The sequence below is a fragment of the Oncorhynchus keta genome, chromosome 18, assembly GCF_023373465.1.
Source record: "Oncorhynchus keta strain PuntledgeMale-10-30-2019 chromosome 18, Oket_V2, whole genome shotgun sequence".
In the NCBI taxonomy this organism is placed as follows: domain Eukaryota; kingdom Metazoa; phylum Chordata; class Actinopteri; order Salmoniformes; family Salmonidae; genus Oncorhynchus; species Oncorhynchus keta.
In genome coordinates, this window is record NC_068438.1 from 9,868,312 (window position 1) to 9,889,583 (window position 21,272).

The following is a 21,272-nucleotide window of genomic DNA, read 5'->3' on the forward strand; positions in this document are numbered from 1 at the left end:
GTGTTCATAATGTTTTGTACGCTCAGTGTATATTGGGTGGTTGAGATTATGTTGAATTTTAGATTAGATTAGACATATTTTATTTGACCTTGTTTCAATGTTGATAGTCAAATGGTATGTTTGAATCAACTAAATTGTTTCAACCTCATGCTATCAACCTAAATGAAGACTTACATTGAAATAAAATGTGAAGACACAGTCCAACGATTTCTTCAAGAACAGGGACTCCTACTGGTATATGAGGGGTATTGCACTTCAGTGTGAACTTGTCCACCATCCAGATGCCGACCTCTATGTACCCTGCTTGGCTTTTGGAATAAGCAGCGCTATTGTCAGCTGAGATATGACGTCAACACAATTATACACTGATCAGCTTCCATACTCATTTGCATTGACTACCTAAATAGCGTTGAAAGTAACTAACTTTTCTTACATGTAACCTTTATTTAACTAGGCAAGTCAGTTAAGTACTAATTCTTACACAAGCTGTATGTGAAAGTAAATATGGGGTGAGGTGGGTTGACGTAGGCTACATTAACATCTGATCTGCCCAACAAAGGACACCATGATTTCAACATGTAGCTAGGTACTTTCATTCATCCATGGCTGATTGGATCTTTGGAAGTTTAGAACTAGTTACCATTAGCCCTATAAATAGGATACCAAATGTATGATATTGATAATACATAATAATTTTACAGTGTCATATTTTTTGGGGTGGGGGGGGGGGGTGATTTCCATTTTTTTGTGATTCTTTTTTTTTATCTGCTGAAAGTTGCTTCATGGTTATCGAGTCTAAGGAGGATCAGTTCAACTGTTATTCCATTCTGATTGATATAGATTTTCAAAGAAACTTTTAAAATTGTTATTAATAGTGTTGTTTTTTCTAATTAAAGCATTTGTATCCTTATCTTTCAAAATTATAACTGGTTTGCCGTGTATTAGTTTTGTGAGGGCTGCGAGGTGTTTACCAGGTTTGTTTGCCATTAAATGGTGTGCTGTATTTGAGTTTGTAGTTGTTGGCTCTCTTCAAAAGTAAAAGATCATAAGCCTGCTTATGTTCAGAAATTGTACTTTCTTTACCATGTAAAGATTTCTTTAATGGTATTTTTTTAAGATAGTGATTTCTAACTCAGATTTAACTTTTGCCGAGAACGAGATTATCATTCCCCTAATGCACGGCTTTAAAGCCTCCCAATTCGTGTTGGCTATTCTCTGTCCTCTATGTCTACATTTGTAATGGTGAAGGTCTTTAATTTTTTTGTTTATGTATTTAATACATTTCGGGTCTTGAAGATGCGCTCTGTTCATTCTCCATATTATGTCACTAAGCGTATTTCCTGTTGGTGTAATTAAGCATGATACAGAGGAATGATCCGGTATCACTATATCATGGATTTTAGATCCCAATGTGTTGTTGAGTGCATTTTGTTTTTAAATGTAGCTCATTCTTGAATAGCTTTTCTTACTTTGAGGGGGGCACTAGTCTTTTGTAGTTGGGAATTATAGTAATCTCTGGGTGTCCTGTAGGGGTAACCTTTCAACTTTTCAATGTTATTTAGGTAGTCTACGTAAATGAGTATGGAAGCTGATCAATGTCTAAATGTGTTGGCATGATAGCTCAGCTGAGCATCTGGATGGTAGACTAGTTCTCACTGAAATGCATTGCCCCTCATATATACCAGTAGATGTTGGACTGCCGCTTCACGTTTTATTTCAATCTTTATTTAGGTTGCTATAGCGTGACATTGAAACAATGATGTGGATTCAAACAAACCATTTTACTATCAATGCTGAGAAAAAGGTCACATGAAATATGTCTAATCAAATATGAAATTCAACATCATTTCAACCAATCAATTGAATATAGGATGAAAAAGATTTGTCAAATAAATTTCAACATATACATAGTTCTGATGATTATGTTGAAATTATATTGATGTAAAGTCAATGTATTTAAGTTTTACCCTAATTTCAATGTTTACAACGCTGGTTGAAATGAGATAAACAGCACTTGTTAACTTTTCTCAAATTTGATATTTGTATTGTCATGAAGAATTGAATTTTACACTGGGAAATATGCTAATATGGTAGAATAAATTCTCAAGGTGAATTGTATGTTTGCTCAACCCAAAATTAAAAATTGAGTGAACATACACTTCAAATTCAGAATGTATGCTGGTTCAGCTATATGCCCAAATGTTGACCAAACTCACAATCCTATTGAAGCTGGTTGCCTTACAATTGTACGTTGAATCAATAAAATAAAAACAATTGTGCATAGAGTTGTGATGTAGACTAAGTTGGCATGGACAGTTTGGTGCGATGACCGGTGAGCCGAGTTAGGGCTTTGGCGTCAGTGAGGCACCTAACAGACGCTAGTCTCTTATCTGCTCACATTTCAGGGTAAATATAGCTCCCCCCTAAGATCCAGACAACAGGGTACATTACGTGCTCTGATTTCCAACAGTATTTCCAATAGCATTTGGTTTTGTAAGATGACCAAATATATATACAGTGGGGCAAAAAAGTATTTAGTCAGCCACCAATTGTGCAAGTTCCCCCACTTAAAAAGATGAGAGAGGCCTGTAATTTTCATCATAGGTACACTTCAACTATGACAGACAAAATTAGGGAAATAAATCCAGAAAATCACATTGTAGGATCTTTAATGAATTTATTTGCAAATTATGGTGGAAAATAAGTATTTGGTCAATAACAAAAGTTTATCTCAATACTTTGTTATATACCCTTTGTTGGCAATGACAGAGGTCAAACGTTTTCTGTAAGTCTTCACAAGGTTTCCACACACTGTTGCTGGTATTTTGGCCCATTCCTCCATGCAGATCTCCTCTAGAGCAGTGATGTTTTGGGGCTGTTGCTGGGCAACACAGACTTTCAACTCCCTCCAAAGATTTTCCATGGGGTTGAGATCTGGAGACTGGCTAGGCCACTCCAGGACGAAATACTTATTTTCCACCATAATTTGCAAATAAATTAATTAAAAATCCTACAATGTGATTTTATGGATTTTTTTTTCTCATTTTGTCTGTCATAGTTGAAGTGTACCTATTATTAAAATTACAGGCCTCTCTCATCTTTTTAAGTGGGGGAACTTGCACAATTGTTGGCTGACTAAATACTTTTTTTGCCCCACTGTGTGTGTGTGTGTGTATATATATATATATGTACAGTACCAGTCAAACGTCTGGACACACCTACTCATCCAAGGGTTTTTCTTTTTTCTTTATTTTTACTATTTCCTACATTTGTCGAATAATAGTGAAGACATCAAAACTATGAAATAACACATATGGAATCAAGTAGTAACCGGAAAATATTTTATTATTGAGTAGCCGTCCTTTGCCTTGATGACAGCTTTGCACACGCTTGGCATTCTCTCTGAGAGATCAAAAGAACACAGTTACACTGTGATAAGTGGGAGAAGTAGGAATGGGCAGACTGTGGGAAAGAGTGGCTCAGTGTGAGGTTTCAGAGTTTAGGCCCTATTCAATTATATAGCCTACACCTGCTTGGGAATCACTGGATTTTACAGCTAAAGATGGTAACAGAAATATATCCTCTTCGGCAATAAACTTGGATTAGGCCTATAGTCTTTTCAATCTATCTGCCCTTTCTGTATGCTCAAGTAGAGTCCCATCTACTGGACCCTAGGCTATAGCTAGACGGACCTTTGTATTTCTGCTGGGCAAGGGAATCAGGAAATCAATGGGATCAGTGCAACACCTGCTTTCCTGTTTTGACACTGAGATTGTGTGGCAGTCAAATGGTGCTTGTTGCCATGTAGTCATGGAAACCCCCGTTTAACAGAGCCTTTGGGGAGGCTGAAACGCAGGGCAACTAGCATATTTGTTTGTTTTTGGTTTGAGAAATGAATAACATAATAGTGCTGTGCTACCGCCATCTTACAAATCCCATGTCCATTTAGGCTGTATTCCCCATGGATGTTGTTTGCGTTTTCCCATTTGAAGTGACGCCACCAGGCTAGCCTGAACTTGTCTCAGTCAAGGCCCTCATTTTTTGGGACGAGACACCTGCAGCAGCCTAAATGATGTGTATGTTTATAATTAAGGGCAATTAGGAATGGGTGGGAGTAGGAGTCAGGGATTACAAGTACAAGCACTCTCTCGGGTTTGTACATTTAGATAGACATGGCCAGGTTTGCCTTGTAGTGCAAACTGGCACTGTCACTGTTGTTTGGTAGTGTGGTGGAGGTAGTGTTCTATGTTTGTTGTCACCTGTTCTCCGCCTATTTAAACAACACACTAAGAGAGGTTGACTTGAAAACATTCATCCCAGCGAAAACAGGGAATCACAAACAAGCTACATTATGTCTGCATACTCTAGGACCTAGGGGTGTTATAGTACTGCTGTTTTATTTAGGGGGGCAAAACAATAGTGATGCAGACTACAGTATATTGACTTGAGATACTGGCCCATGTTTATCAGCTGTGTACCTTTACAGTCCAGCCATCTTTGCGCAGGGTATAGGCGAAATGGTAGGGTGCATAAGCAGAGGCCTCTTATACCCACAGTGGGGGTATAAGCAAGGCTCGGTTGGGCATGGCCTAGCTAAGCTAACCGAGCAGTAGTATTCCGGCTGGATCTAGCTAGCTGCACAAAGCTGTATATCTTGGCCTGGCTCCAGTGCTCTGCCTATTCCAGATCCATATGCTGAATTATTGATATAGATATATATATATATATATATGAAAGAGAGAGAGAGAAGCCTCCCCCACTGAACCCAACACGGATCGACAACACCAGATACTTTTATTTATTCAGACGCTGCACTGCCTGTCTCTCCTCAGGAACAGACTGTGCCACTAGAAACATTCGGGTGCTTCGCTTAGGTGCTTCTCCCATTACAGGATTCCCAGGGGGCGCATTCAGCCGGGAACAATGTTGTACAACCCATCGATACGACAGTACATCACATTATCAAGCATGACGTTCCAGTTGGTTGCGTAAACAGTGTTTCAGGGTTCTACTTCAGGATGAAAACTGATGACACAGTTGATATTGTGTAATGTGTTCCAAGGAGGGTCACATAACGTTGCTTGTCAAATATCTGTATCCTGTATCGAGTAAAACCTCAGGCTCGAGCAATGAGCCATGGTACAGTGTATTCAGCCCGTTGATAAATAGTGCACCCGTATGTTAAGAGTTGGATGATACCCTTGTGACCTTTGGCATCCTACCTCTCTCGTGATCAGACAAGACTAACCCATAAAAACTCAGATGGAACCGATATGATATAAAATATACAATTACAGTTGGTGGTTATAAAGATTAAAATGTTGCTTAAATAAGTTTTCATTTTTGGAAATGAAGTTTTTCCCGCTCACAGTCTGAAAATAGAAACACACTGATTTCTGTTCTTTCTCTTGTCTTGTAGTCGATGCGGTCTTCCACTGCATCACCCGTGGCTGAGAACCCAGCATGTCTCGCGTCTCCACCACAGCCAAGCGTTACACCGGCTCCTCCTATACCAGTGCCTATAGCTCCTATAGCTCCTCCCTGACGCCCTCCTCTCTCAGCTCCTACACCTCCGACCGGGATAGGCTGACCTCCTACAGGAGCAACGCTGCCTCCTCCTCGGGCTACTCCTCCTCCAGCTACCTGAGCAGCGCCGCCAGCCGCGCCCGCAACTACAGCACCTCCTTGGAGCTCGACCGGGGCCGGCCCATCCCCCGCACTGACCTCCTGAGCAGCAGCAGCCGGCGCAGCGAGAGCCTGAGCCGCACCCCTGTGAAGACCTATGGCTCGTCGGGCCTGAGCGGCGGCTCCGGTTACACTGGCTACAGCAGCTACTCCTCGTCCACCACGCCCAGCCGCTCCAGCTACCTCTCCTCGTCGCCCGGGGCCTCCAGCATCTCTCTCAGCCGCCGGAGGTCGTCGAGCCAGAGTGACCTGACGCGGGACCTGTCGTCCCTGGGCCTCACCGAGCCCACGTCCCCCTCCTCCTCCAGCGCCCTGAGGGGTTACCGGAGCAGGGCCAGCGATGTGGCCGACTCCTACAACAGCAGCCTGCAGAGATCCAGCTATGGCCTGTCCCACAGCGCCACGCAGGAGGCCTTGAGCAGCAGCAACCTAAAGAGTGGTGGTGGTAGCCGCTTCACCTCCTCCTATGAGAGGAGCAACAGCAGCAGCAATGGACGATCCAGCTCCCCCACCAGGGACTCCCTGGTAAGACCAGTGTTCTTCTGTTTGCTCAACTGTTTTGCAGTGATCTTAGATTTAGCCTCTCAGGCCACTGACATGGCAGACTGACACCATGTGGGGGCACTCATGGTCAGTACAGATGCTCTGCACAGTTACTGTACAGTACTAAGATCCTGTGTTGGGGAACACTGTCACTCACTACACAGTATAAAAATAGGCATTACACAATTGTCACAGTATTCATTCATTCGTACAGTATTGAATTAGAAAATGCATCTATGTCAGCTAGCTATATTAGGTCTATTTCCAATAAGAAAGGAAATTAATCTCACAGAGACAAGAACATGCTTAACAAAATCTCCATGCCCCTGTATGTAGAAACACACTGATTTCTGTAAACATTCCTGTTGCCATAGCTCCCATAATGTCCTCAGAAATTCAATTTCTCTCTATGATGATGAATCAGGAAGTTCCTGTGAGTCCGTAGCTATAGCCTGGTCCCAGATCTGTTTTTGCTGTATTGCCAACTCCTATGGGTCCTGCATGTTTAACGTGACAATGACCATAGGGGTTGGCAAGGCAGTGGGACCAGGCTAGCCAAACAGTCTGTCTGTGTGTCACTATCTATGTTTCCATGAACTTGTCCAGTGATTTAAAAAAAAAATGTAGATAAAATAGATTAATTTAACTATTGTGTGTCGTTAAAAAGAACTGGATGTAATGATGTCATACCAACAACAAAAAATGACCCATTTAGGCAAATTGCGCATTTTATAAATTGTCGACAGCCTGTATGACATCCCCCCTATCATGTCTCAGGTAGACCGCAAAAGCCAGCATGGATAGAATGCAATCATTTACTAATATTTGCCATATTCTAATAATTCTTATGTGCCAACGTATCGCCACAGTTCGTGCCATGGTGAGACTTGCACTCCCGTAGATCTGTAATAATTGGATGGTGAAACTTGCCAGCCAACCAGAAAAGCAAGGCGAAGCAATTCAGGCCTTGAATGTCAGGATAGGCCTCCCGGGTGGCGCAGTGATCTAAGGCACTGCATCACAGTGCTAGCTGTGCCACCAGAGACTCCGGCTGCGACCGGGAGGCCCATGGGGCGGCGCACAATTGGCCTAGCGTCGTCCGGGTTAGGGAGGGTTTGGCCGGCAGGGATATCCTTGTCTCATCGCCCACTAGCGACTCCTGTGGCGGGCAGGGCGCAGGGCCAATTGTGCACCGTCTCATGGGTCTCCCGGTTGCGGACGGCTGCGACACAGCCCGGGATCAAACCCGGGTCTGTAGTGACGCCTCAAGTACTCAGGAGGCCTCGCATGGAGAGTAATGACATCTGCGGGAGTGGCTGGCCTGGCTATCCTCCTCTCCCTCTCCTTAGAGAGCAGAGTGTGAATTAACCCAGTTACGGGATTAGCCCTGATTGCTGACCACTGTGGGAAGGAGAAGTGGGAAGGAGAAGGAGGAGGAGGACATTTGTTTCACAACCAGCCAACCATCCAATCTTTGACAAGGCTGTTTTGTTGTTGTTACGGGGCTGCTTTCGCAAACATCTATCACAATTAGCGTCAGGCTCAGGCAGGCAAAGAGGTTGTTGATGCACTGTAATGAAACTCTTCAGTGAAGGATGCATCAAGGCTAACGGTTGTTTGCCACCATGTCTGCATTACTGAAGCCACTCAAAGGTTGTATGGAATCGTCTCCGTAATTAACAGTTATCAATCAATGAGGGAATGAATCTCCTGGACTTGGAACAGTGGAACTGGGTTGCCTATTGGACCAAGAGGTTCAGATTTTGTAATTAATGTCACGAGAGGATTTCGTGAGCCCTGTGCTCGAATGTTCTCATCACGTAATTTTAATTATCCTTCCTAATTCTCATAATGTTCCACCCGGACCGGTTTAGAGCAGGGAGTTTATACAATAAATCCCCTTACTATGACAGGAGAGTAGCCAGAGCAGGTGAAGTAAGGGCTAGGGGTTCATGTATAACTGTGATTGCGCTGTATGTGGGTTTGATTTAGGAGATATGGGCTGATAGTTCACCCCACTCTAGAAGATCAACTTGCCAAAGAGGTTTCTAACCGCAAGGGTCTTTCCTGGTTAAATAAAGGTCAGCATAAATAAATATCTGCGCTGAATCTTCATCCTGACTGTCAGCTCATCCCTGTTGGCTGAGTCAATGTTCTGTCAGCTCATCCCTGTTGGCTGAGTCAATGTTCTGTCAGCTCATCCCTGTTGGCTGAGTCAATGTTCTGTCAGCTCATCCCTGTTGGCTGAGTCAATGTTCTGTCAGCTCATCCCTGTTGGCTGAGTCACAATGTTCTGTCAGCTCATCCCTGTTGGCTGAGTCAATGTTCTGTCAGCTCATCCCTGTTGGCTGAGTCAATGTTCTGTCAGCTCATCCCTGTTGGCTGAGTCAATGTTCTGTCAGCTCATCCCTGTTGGCTGAGTCACAATGTTCTGTCAGCTCATCCCTGTTGGCTGAGTCACAATGTTCTGTCAGCTCATCCCTGTTGGCTGAGTCAATGTTCTGTCAGCTCATCCCTGTTGGCTGAGTCACAATGTTCTGTCAGGCATCCCTGTTGGCTGAGTCAATGTTCTGTCAGCTCATCCCTGTTGGCTGAGTCAATGTTCTGTCAGCTCATCCCTGTTGGCTGAGTCACAATGTTCTGTCAGCTCATCCCTGTTGGCTGAGTCAATGTTCTGTCAGCTCATCCCTGTTGGCTGAGTCACAATGTTCTGTCAGCTCATCCCTGTTGGCTGAGTCAATGTTCTGTCAGCTCATCCCTGTTGGCTGAGTCACAATGTTCTGTCAGGCATCCCTGTTGGCTGAGTCACAATGTTCTGTCAGCTCATCCAGTCCAATGGTTAGGAGGAGTTTTTATGGAGTCATGTTTTGAGGAATGTGTTGGATTATGACTCAGCGAGACCAGTAGGACCAGCAGCTCCTCATCAGAGCAGCTCTCTCCCAGGCTGAGTGCTGGAAGGTCAGGATGGAAGAAGAGAGGTTGTGTAGGTCAAGTACACTGCGGTATTGATCATTCTAGGAAGACTGATTTTCGGGCCCCTCCCTGCCCACTCTCAAAGACATCTAATTATTCACCTCTCTCTCATTGATTAACAAGATGTTGTGTTTTACACAAGCACCAAAAGACAACTGGCCTTGCTGCTTACTTTAACCAGGTTTCCATCCATTAATTACCTGATGCATGACAGGGCTGATGGAAACAGGACATTCCGGTACAATTCAATAATTGTTGATAAACAATTTGTTCGCTCGACGTGGTGGGATCTTTTTGTCTTTAAAATTAATGATGCGAGAAATTAAGGTGGACACGTCTTTATGCGCACATATTAATATAATAAGCACCATATCGAAGTAAACTTGAGCTGTGTTTGAATACTCATACTAACCACACTAACTGTACTATTTGTGACGTGAATTGAGTATATTGTATTCTTATTGGTCATAGTATGGATATAGTTAGTATGCCAAAAGTTCCCGGATGTCGTACTAAAATCACCAAAATATGAAGTATACACGGAGAGGACACTATTTCCGTACTTTATGGCCCATAATGCAATTCTTCAGGAAATGGGCGTGGCTTCACATCGTTTTCAGATTTGAAGAAAATGGTGAAAAATATGTAGTCGAAGTTGAGCAATGTAAAAAAGTAATGACTTTTCAAATAAGTTACCTTACACGTTATATTGGCTGACAATTTGTTAGCTACAGTTTTGAAGTCGGAAGTTTACATATACCTTAGCCAAATACATTTAAACTCAGTTTTTCACATTTCCTGACATTTAATACTAGTTAAAACTCCCTGTCTTAGGTCAGTTAGGATCGCCACTTTATTTTAAGAATGTGAAATGTCAGAATAATAGTAGAGAGAATGATTTATTTCAGCTTTTATTTCTTTCATCACATTCCCAATGGGTCAGAAGTTTACATGCAGGCAATTAGTATTTGGTAGCATTGCCTTTAAATTGTTTAACTTGGGTCATACGTTTCCGGTAGCCTTTCACAAGCTTCCCACAATAAGTTTGGTGAATTTTGGCCCATTCCTCCTGACAGAGCTGGTGTAACTGAGTCAGATTTGTAGGCCTCTTTGCTCGCACATGCTTTTTCAGTTCTGCTGACAAATTTTCTACAGGATTGAGGTCAGGGCTTTGTGATGGCCACTCCAATACCTTGACTTTGTTGTCCTTAAGCCATTTTGCCACAACTTTGGAAGTATGCTTGGGGTCAATCTTCATTTGGAAGACCCATTTGCGACCAAGCGTTAACTTCCTGACTGATGTTTTGAGATGTTACCTCAATATATCTACATAATTTCCCTTCCTCATGGTGCCATCTATTTTGTGAAGTGCACCAGTCCCTCCTGCAGCAAAGCACCCCCACAACATGATGCTGCCACCCCCGTGCTTCACGGTTGGGATGGGGTTCTTCGGCTTGCAAGCCTCCTCCAAACAAAACGATGGTCATTATGGCCAAACAGTTCTATGTTTGTTTCATTAGACTAGAGGACATTTCTCGAAAAAGTACGATCTTTGTCCCCATATGCAGTTGCAAACCGTAGTCTGTTTTTTTTATGGCGGTTTTGGAGCAGTGGCTTCTTCCTTGCTGATCTTCCTTGTTGAGCGGCCTTTCAGGTTATGTCGATATAGTACTCGTTTTACTGTGGATACTTTTGTACCGGTTTCCTCCAGCATCTTCACAAGGTCCTTTGCTGTTGTTCTGGGATTGATTTGCACTTTTCGCACCAAAGTACATTCATCTCTAGGAAACAGAACACGTCTCCTTCCTGAGCGATATGACGACTGCTTGGTCCCATGGTGTTTATACTTGCATACCATTGTTTGTATAGAGGAACGTGGTACCTTCAGGCATTTGGACATTTCTGCCAAGTATGAACCAGACTTGTGGAGGTCTACAAAAAAAAAAAATAGTTCTTGTCAGATTTCAAATGAAATGTATTTATGTCGCCCTTCTTACATCAGCTGATATATCAAAGTGCTGTACAGAAACCAGCCTAAAACCCCAAACAGCAACCAATGCAGGTGTAGAAGCACGGTGGATAGGAAAAACTCCCTAGAAAGGCCAAAACCTAGGAAGAAACCTAGAGAGGAACCAGGCTATGAGGGGTGGCCAGTCCTCTTCTGGCTTTGCCGGGTGGAGATTATAACAGAACATGGCCAAGATGTTCAAATGTTCTTAAATGACCAGCATGGTCAAATAATAATAATCACAGTAGTTGTCGAGTGTGCAACAGGTCAGCACCTCAGGAGTAAATGTCAGTTGGCTTTTCATAGCCGATCATTGAAAGTAACTCTACCGCTCCTGCTGAGAGAGTTGAAAACAGCAGGTAGGGACAGGTAGCACGTCCGGTGATCAGGTCAAGGTTCCATAGCCACAGGCAGAACAGTTGAAACTGGAGCAGCAGCAATATTTTGATTTTCCCATGATGTCAAGCAAAGAGGCACTGAGTTTGAAGGTAGGCCTTGAAATACATCCACAGGTACACCTCCAATTGGCTCATGATCCTAAACGAGGTCCTAAACGATATCTTAACTGCCATTGATAAGAAACAATACTGTGCAGCCGTATTCATTGACCTGGCCAAGGCATCACCACATCCTCATCGGCAGACTCGATAGCCTTGGTTTCTCAAATGATTGCCTCACCTGGTTCACCAAGGCGGAGATGTCATTTACAAAATAGCCTCCAATACCCTTATTCAATAAATTGGATGCAGTCTATCACAGTGCCATCCGTTTTGTCACCAAAGCCCCATATACTACCCACCACTGCGACCTGTACGCTCTCGTTGGTTGGCCCTCGCTTCATAATCGTCGCCAAACCCACTGGCTCCAGGTCATCTACAAGACCCTGCCAGGTAAAGTCCCCCCTTATCTCAGCTCGCTAGTCTCCATAGCAACGCCCACCCGTAGCACGCGCTCCAGCAGGTATATCTCTATGGTCAACCCCAAAACCAATTCTTCCTTTGGTTGCATCTCCTTCCAGTTCTCTGCTGCCAATGACTGGAACGAACTACAAAAATCTCTGAAACTGGAAACACATCTCCCTCACTAGCTTTAAGCACCAACTGTCAGAGCAGCTCACAGATTACTGCACCTGTACATACATAGCCCATCTATAATTTAGCCCAAACAACTATCTCTCCCCCTACTGTATTTATTTAGCTCCTTTGCACCCCATTCTTTCTATCTCTACCTTGCACATTCTTCCACTGCAAATCTACCATTCCAGTGTTTTACTTGCTATATTATATTTTCTTCGCCACCATGGCCTTTTCTTTTGCATTTACCTCCCTTATCTCACCTCATTTGCTCACATTGTATATACACTTATTTTTCTACTGTATTATTGACTGTATGTTTGTTTTACTCCATGTCTAACTCTGTGTTGTTGCATGTGTCGAACTGCTTTGCTCTATCTTGGCCAGGTCGCAATTGTAAATGAGAACTTGTTCTCAACTTGCCCACCTGGTTAAATAAAGGTGAAATAAAATAAATAAATAAAAATTATGTCAATTAGCCTATCAGAAGCTGCTAAAGCCATGACATAATTTTCTGGAATTTTCCAAGTTGTTTAAAGGCAGAGTCAACTTAGTGCATGTAAACTTCTGACCCACTGGAATTGTGATACAGTGAATTATAAGTTAAATAATCTGTCTGTAAACAATTTTTGGAAAAATTACTTGTGTCATGCACAAAGTAGATATCCTAACCAACTTTCCAAAACTATAGTTTGTTAACAGGAAATTTGTGGAGTGGGAGAAAAATGAGTTTTAATGACTCCAACCTAAGTGTATGTAAACTTCCGACTTCAACTGTACTTTGTCCAAAAGAACCACATAGCATATCATTACAGCAGTATGTACCGGTATGTTGTTAACTAGCTACCTAATGTTAGTTGGCTACTTATACTTCAAACTTGCCAGTGTATTAACGATAGGCTGTCTAACTAACTACCCAACGTTTATTGACTTGATTATTCCCGTCATTATTAGCTTAGCTAAATGGTATTGTCTTTGTGCGTTCTCAATGGATATTCGGGTGCTTTCGTAAATTCGCTCTGGCTATCTACTCCAATTTCAGAGGACTCTCGTCTGAGTGTGCCAGAGCACAGAATAATTCATTTACGAGCGCTCAACACCCGTTGAATATGGCCGATGTCAGTAAACGTCGGCAAAAAAGTGTAATTAATTAAATTGTCTACATATTGTCTACATACCACCACAGACCTAGGTTGGCACTAAAACCGCACTCAATGAGCTGCTATAAGTAAACAGGAACACGCTCATCCAGTGGCGGCTCTCCTAGTGGCAGGGAACTTTAATGCTGGGAAACTTAAATCACTTTTACCTATTTTCTGTCAGCATGTTAAATGTGCAACCAGAGGGGAAACAATTTGAGATCACCTTTACTCCACACACAGAGACACGTACAAAGCTCTCCCTCGCCCTCCATTTGGTAAATCGGACCATAACTCTATCCTCCTGATTCCTGCTTACAAGTAAACATTAAAGCAGGAAACACCAGTGACTCAGTCTATAAAGTAGTGGTCAGATGAAGCAGATGCTAAACTACATTACTGTTTTGCTAACACGGACTGGAATATATTCCGGGATTCTTACGAGGGCATTGAGGAGAACACCACATCAGTCACTGGCTTTATCAATAAGTGCATTGAGGACGTCGTCCCCACAGTGACTGTACGTAAATACCCCAACCAGAAGCCATGGATTACAGGCAACATTTGCATTGAGCTAAACTGTAGAGCTGCCGCTTTCAAGGAGCGGGATTCTAACCCGAAAGCTTATAAGAAATCCTGCTATGCCCTCCAAACCATCAAACACGCAAAGCGTCAATACAGGAATAAGATCGAATCGTACTACACCAGCTCCGACACTCGTCGGATGTGGCAGGGCTTGCAAACTATTGCAGACTACAAAGGGAAGCATAGCCAAGAGCTTACTTGTAAGTAAGCATTCCAATGTAAGGTGTAAGGTAAAGGTAAACACCTGTTGTATTTGGCGCATGTGACAAATAATGATTTGATTTGATAGTATGGGTATTCAAACACAGGTTTTGAGTCACGTGATAGCATGTTGTGTGGTCTTCCCACTGTGACTCGGGAAAGCATGCAGTTTGTTAGGCTACAAATGCACTTCATTGATGAACTTTCCACAGGGTGGTGAAAGTGCGTGGTGATGATCTTGATACTCCTTTCCAATAAATACTGAGGTTCTTATTCTGGTGACATGATGATCGATGCATGGCTGCCATTTGACAAATATCAAATGATCTCGCTCTTATCCAAGATAATCTCATCATAATGTAGGCTAGCCTCCCGCACTTGATCTGCGAGCTGCTGGCTAGAGTGCAGGTGCCAAAACCAGAGTGGGCACATTTGCTATAATATAACACAACAGTTTTTGTGACAAAACCATTGGTAGAGTTTAAAATGCAAATTGTATTCGGTACATGGGAATTTAACTGCAGAAGTTATTTTCATGTGCACTACGTCATCACGCACAGTGTGATGGAACCATCTATTGTGGGAACATTTTGAATATTCACATGAAAATCTGTCACCAAGTAAAGGGAAACCGAGATAATGATATCAATCAATCAATTGCATTTTATAAAGCCCCTTCCCCTTGTTAAGGTTAACAGCATCATGAACTCTACAAAGTAGCAGGACATTTTAGCCAAAACTCCGGTTGCCTCAGCCAGGAGGCTGAAACTTGGCCGCAAGTGGATCTTCAGGCAAGACAATAACCCCAAGCACACATCAAATTCCACAACTAAATGGTTAATTGACCACAAAATCAACATTTTGCAATGACCATCTCAGCCCCCATTGAAAACCTGTGATTTGAATTGAAGAGGGCCGTCCATAAGCGCAGACAGAGGATATCAAGGATCTGGAAAGATCATGTATGGTGGAAGGGTCTAAGATCCTTCCCAATGTGTTCTTTCAATGTCATAAAACATTTGAGAAAAAAGGCTCAGTGTCGTTATCCTCGCAAGGAAAGGGTGCTAGAGTATTAAAAACAGGGGTGCCAATCATTTTGACCCCTATCATTTTTAATGTGTTACTTGTTAACAAAATCTTTCTCTGAGCAATTGTATTAGTATAAAATAATATACATTTTTGGAGAATACAATATAGCTCAGTATTTGTATTATTCATTTTATACTTTATTTCTTGCTCATCTTTATCAAGGGTGGCAATAATTTTGGCTTATTGCAGCATAGATACTGGGGACCGAGACAGGGCGTGCAGGAGGACACTGTAGCCCCGTTCAAAGTTACCCCTGGCCAACCATGCAGGATATAACCCCACCCACTTTGCCAAAGCAAGCCCCCACACCACTTAAAGAGCAACTGCCCCTAAACACCAACTTCTCATTTAGAAAACAGCCCATGTGGCATCAATGTGAGTCAAACATTTATTCTACTGTCAAAATGTACTACAAAGTGAAAATAAGATACTTTTTTGAGTTCTGTGAGAATTGTGGTCGTGACTGCATCACAACTTTAATGAAGGTTGGGTCTGTTACAATCCTGCCCACATGCCCACAGCTTGCAGCACACAAGTAATCATAGATTTGGACTGCAGCTGCCTATGGGGATCATTTGGACCATTGGTAAATTACACAATGTACATGGAACAATATGTTAAAATTCCAATATCTCCAAATTTCAATTACCTAAAAACCTTAAACCAATGATAAATTGTAGAAATTCATATACAAATATTGAAAGCATTTAATGAAAAAAATAAAAGGTGTGAAACATGAAAATATTGTCTAATTTACATTGTGTAATTTATTGACGGTCCTCAACTATTCCCGGGAGATAGGCTATCCAATGTCAAACCAACTTTGCCACGGTCGCACACCAATTGGCAAAAATTGAAACTCACGTTGAAATTCAGTCATGGCCGCTACCATTTCTTAATGAACCAAATCTAAAACGAGGCCAAATCACAAAGGGCAGTCGCCCTTTAAGTGATATCAACAGACAATTGACTTACTACCCTGAGACAAGGCTGAGTATAGCCCACAAAGATCTCTCCCCACCGCACGAGCCTGAGGGGTCGCAAAACCGGACCGGATGATTACATCAATAACTCAACCCACCCAAGGGAATTGAGTATAGCGAAAAAAGATGCGCTCTGGTAGCGACGGAATGGGAGAGTGCGAGCAAAATAGTGGCTCGGCCACCGCAATAAGATTCCTAGTGGAGAGTAGGGTTGTTCGTCACTCCAGTGCCTTGCTGTTCACCTTTGCACCCTTGGGCCAGACTACACTCAATCGTAGGACCTGCTGAAGAGATGAGTCTTCAGTAAAGACTTATAGGTTGAGACTGAGTCTGCGTCTCTCACATGGATCTGCAGACCATTCCATAAAAGAGGAGCTCTAAAGGGGAAAGCCCTGCCTCCAGCTGTTTGCTTAGAAATTCTAGGAGCAATAAGGAATCTTATTGACCGTAGCATACGTGTAGGTATGTACGGCAGGACCAAATTAGAGAGATAAGTACATGCAAGCCCATACAATGCTTTGTAGGTTAACAGTCAAATCTTGAGATCAGCCCTAGCCTTAATAGGAAGACAGTAGAGAGGCTAGCACAGGAATAATTACTGTAAGATCAAAGTTTGGGGTTCTAGTCACGATTCTAGCAGCTGCATTTTGCACTAGCGGAAGTTTAGTGTCTTAACCAGGTAGCCGGAGAGTAGAGCATTGCAGTAGTCTAATCTTGAAGTGACAAAAGCATGGATTCGTTTTTCTGCATCATTTCTGGACAAAATTTCAGATTATTGCAATGTTTACAAAGATGGAAAATAGCTGGTCTTGAAATATTTTTTTCATATGTTCCTCAAAAGAGAGATCAGGGTCCAGAGTCAGAGTAACAACGAGATCCTTTACAGATACTGATTCAAAGGTAAACTCGATGTATTCGGCTGTGATGATGCCTAGTCAACTGAAACCGTTCCTAATTAAGAGCGTCAGAAGTGGGTAGGATGACGAGTGATTGGGTGCCACCTCCTGTGACTGTTAGCAAGCGGCATTGTAAAATAGGCCTCCATGCCTATTATACTGCGCGTCCTTGGGAGTCGATCCACATAAGCCTACTGCGTGGGATGTGTGTTCAGTCTCACAAAGCTGATTGACCGACGAACCATGGGAAAACATTGTGAAGGAATTTCCAGTTTTGTGACGCCATCCTGATCTCACATCATGCCATTTTATGTCATCCAGCCAGGCACGGCCAGGCAAATGGTTTAATCCTAAAGCTCAGTGCTGCCTGCTCCAGCTGTTGCACACTACCCAGTGCCCTGGGTTGTATTCATTAAGGCACACTATAGCAAAATGTTCTGCAACGGAAATAAAGAAAATTAGCGTTTCTTATCGGTCAAGTTCAGGTACTCCCTCCCTAATTCAGTTAGTTTTCTTCCATTTGGAGCATAATACTACCCCAATACACAGCTCCTAGTTACAACGAACAATGCCATCGACATTAGAAGTGGCACTGAGAATAATAGCTCAGTTATTTTCACCAAATCCCATGAACTCATTTTCAATGCCAAATCACTGGTGTGGTGGAATCTAACTCTAAACTCCCTCGTGACAGTGGTCCTAGAAATAGCCCTGGCAGTAAAGTCAACTCCATCATCCTATCTCTTGACCCGGGGCGAGCTGGCTGGCACAGTCCTGGACACAGTAATAATAACGCTGTGTAGTGCTACACCTTCATGCACAGCCTACTGTTCTGTCTTCATACTGTACTATAGTCTGGGGTGGAAAAGCCTGGGCTTTAAAAACCTAGCTTTTAGGCTACTTCTCTATCACCCTTAGCGCTAAGTTTGAGTTACATAGGCCTACTGTGTTCTATAAATCGCACAGCAACCCTTTTCCCTTAACCTCAGAGGGCTAGGAGGAGTTTTGGGTGGCTGAATTAGTGGCCAGGTCAACTCCTGTCAGATGGGACCCCCAGCTTCCCATTATGTGTCCGCAACTCTGCATAAGTGATGCCAGCCTATCACACGTGCGGGAAATTTGTCTGTCGTTTGTCTCTTGGTTGCTTTAGCCTAAGTCTAGACTCCCGTGGAACCAACAATATTTTGCAAGTCTGCCACCTAGTTCAGTCCGATACAGTAGCATAATGCTTTGGTGAAAATGTCACGCCAGTCTGGTCTGTGTGAGAGCTTTAATACTGAGCCCTCTGGAAAACAATTACCCAGAACTCATTAGGCGTTGTATTAATTCCGAGGAGTTTAGAGGGCGGGATCGTGAGAAATAGGTCTACCACTCAGCAAGCTGCCCATGATGTCAAACAGTAGCCTAACGTTCACACTGCTCAACGTCCACATCTGGTTGGCTGTTGAATTTAAAGCCTTGGGGAATGGATTCAAACAGTTCAGTGTGTAGCCAAACTGTATCTCTCTACTCTACTTGGCACTGAGAACAGCAGGCCTTTTGATGTTGGTATTTTAAGTGCAACGATGACCATTCAGAGCGTTTTCCTCCGTTCCGTTCCAGTCAGTGCCCGCAGAATGATGAGGAGCCTAAATATCAACAGAAACACAAAGTCCTTTCCATTAATGTTGTGTTCTGTATTTGAGTGACTGTTGGGTTTAGCCTAGTTTCAGAACTTTGAAAGGTAGCCTACCCTAGCTTTATGCTGAACCATGGTATTACTTTACTTTTGGTTGTGCTAACCAATTTGGGCGTTTACTTAAACAAATGAATCTCCTTGACATGCCCTTATCTAGGAAATGTGTTTGGCAGATGTTCATTGATCAAATGTGTAATGATTTGCCTAGCTAACCAGGTCTTTATCTCAGAAGTCAAAATACAAAAATGGATTTCTTTGTTGTGTTTTATAGTTTGCTATCCTTTAGGCTCTGTGTTTTCTTGCATCTCCCCTCAAGGTGGGATTGTTTCACACACACACACACACACACACACACACACACACACACACACACACACACACGCTCAGCCTGGTGAGTAATGGAATGTGTTCCTTGGCTGTTTGTTGTGTACACATGCTAGGTCACAAGACTGAGCCGAGGACATACTGCTCTCTCTCTCTCTCTTTCCCATTTAGCCTACACATCACCTCAATGAAACCCAGTATGTACAACAATATACCTCTCCTCTTGACTCACATTCATGTTTTGATTATTTTATTGAACCTTTATTTATCAAGGTTAGTCTCATTGAGATCAAATGTATGTTTCAAAAGAGTCCTGGTTCAGACAAGACAGCAGTTGTAGGGGGAACAAATGTTTCAGACAAATATCAGACATAACAACTTACAGACCTAGACACCATAAACAGAATGTGGTCGTAGACGACACATACATTACGGCGACAGACGCAATGCTCACGGCTTTTAATAAAGTTAGTCCGGTACAATTTAGCTCAGATGAGCATGAGTCACGTCACAGCCAGCAATGCTTTTGGTAGGACATGTGGATTTTAACGTCAGATTCCTTCTAGATCAGAAGCACAATTACAGAGGAAGACATTTCGAAAGCCCAAAGGCTAAAGAAGTAGCTGTGGCAGCATGAAAGCAGTTTTGGTTCATTAACCCATAATCTATGGCAGTGTTGTTATATTTTAGTAGACCTATCTAGTAGATCATTTGATATGGAATCGAGGCAATAGTCTAGGTAGCCTATAGGTAGACAGGTCTCCTGGCAGCGGTCTGCTGTTCGCGCTAGGCCTAATGCTACTCTCTGCAGCCGTTATCCGACTCTGACTGAGGCTGACTTGACTTGATGGCTGACGAGGTTTTAGACCCACTTCATATCGTCTCCTGTTTACCAATCCCCTTTCATAGCAGACCGCTGTTCTATGTGTGACTGGTATGGGGAAATGTCATTCTGATCTCCTCAAATGTAATAGGCAACATCATTGCAAATACAATTAGCTGTGTCGGGGACTCTGTACTTTTCCAATGCCTATGTCATTTGTTAGGTTTTAAGAGAGGTGGTGAACTTGAAATGGACCGATGGAATCTTAGCTGCATAAAGGCATCTGTATTTTCCCACTCCCTTTTTGAGTCCTAATGAATCGGGGTATTTTTAGACTTTGAGCAAGAGGGGTGAGCAACAAGATTGAGTGTTGAAGCCTGTAAACAAGCAAACATGTTTGTCTCTCATAAGGTGAGAGTTCAGAACTAACGGTGCTAAATGTTTATTACAGAGGGTGTCAAGTCAGCACTTTTCATTTTTATTGATTAACAGGAAATTGACAATGGTTTGTCAATTAATTCTATTTGTTCCATGTTCTACCCAACAATCTGTTTGTACCATGTTGTAAAACCTCACCTTTTGTACTTTTCACCTTTTGGTACTGAATGTAGCTCAAATATATTAGGCCTACCATATTCTCTTTCAGCAGAATTTTCACATTGCAGAGAAGGAGCTCTTCTTTACTAGGAATTTACAAAAAAAGGCTTGATCCTGATGTTTCTCCCCATCTGCCACAACGAACAGAAGAGCCATACTGTAGGCATCACCGTTTGACCTTCAAAATAGCCTGACAACCTCATGCTGTGGCTGAGTTGCAGGTGTCAGAATTAACAGTCTTCCTCTGTGAAGCTATCTACAGTTGAAGTCGGAAGTTTACATACACTTAGGTTGGAGTCATTAAAACTTGTTTTTCAACAACTCCACAAATTTCTTGTTAACAAACTATAGTTTTGGTAAGTTGGGTAGGACATCTACTTTGTGCATGACACAAGTTATTTTTCCACAAATTTTTTACAGACAGATTATTTCACTTAAAATGCACTGTGTCACAATTCCAGTGGGTCAGAAGTTTACATACACTAAGTTGACTGTACCTTTGAACAGCTTGGAAAATTCCAGAAAATTATGTCATGGCTTCTGATAAGCTTATTGACATCATTCGAGTCAATTGGAGGTGTACTTGTGGATGTATTTCAAGGCCTACCATCAAACTCAGTGCATCTTTGCTTGACATCATGGGAAAATCAAAAGAAATCAGCCAAGACCACAGAA

The 21,272-nt window shown here is 42.6% G+C and overlaps 1 protein-coding gene across 4 annotated transcripts in view; it reads left to right on the forward strand.

The window, feature by feature from the left end:
- The window catches only part of LOC118397217 (ubiquitin carboxyl-terminal hydrolase 2-like), a 42,346-nt gene that overhangs the window by 4,975 nt on the left and 16,099 nt on the right, over positions 1-21,272 (forward strand). For all 4 annotated transcript variants that reach the window (XM_035791764.2, XM_035791765.2, XM_052467367.1 and 1 more), the window contains exon 3: positions 5,420-6,210. In XM_035791764.2, the coding sequence (XP_035647657.1) occupies positions 5,464-6,210 (747 nt within the window). In that variant the 5' untranslated portion in view covers positions 5,420-5,463. The remainder of the gene's footprint in view (positions 1-5,419; positions 6,211-21,272) is intronic.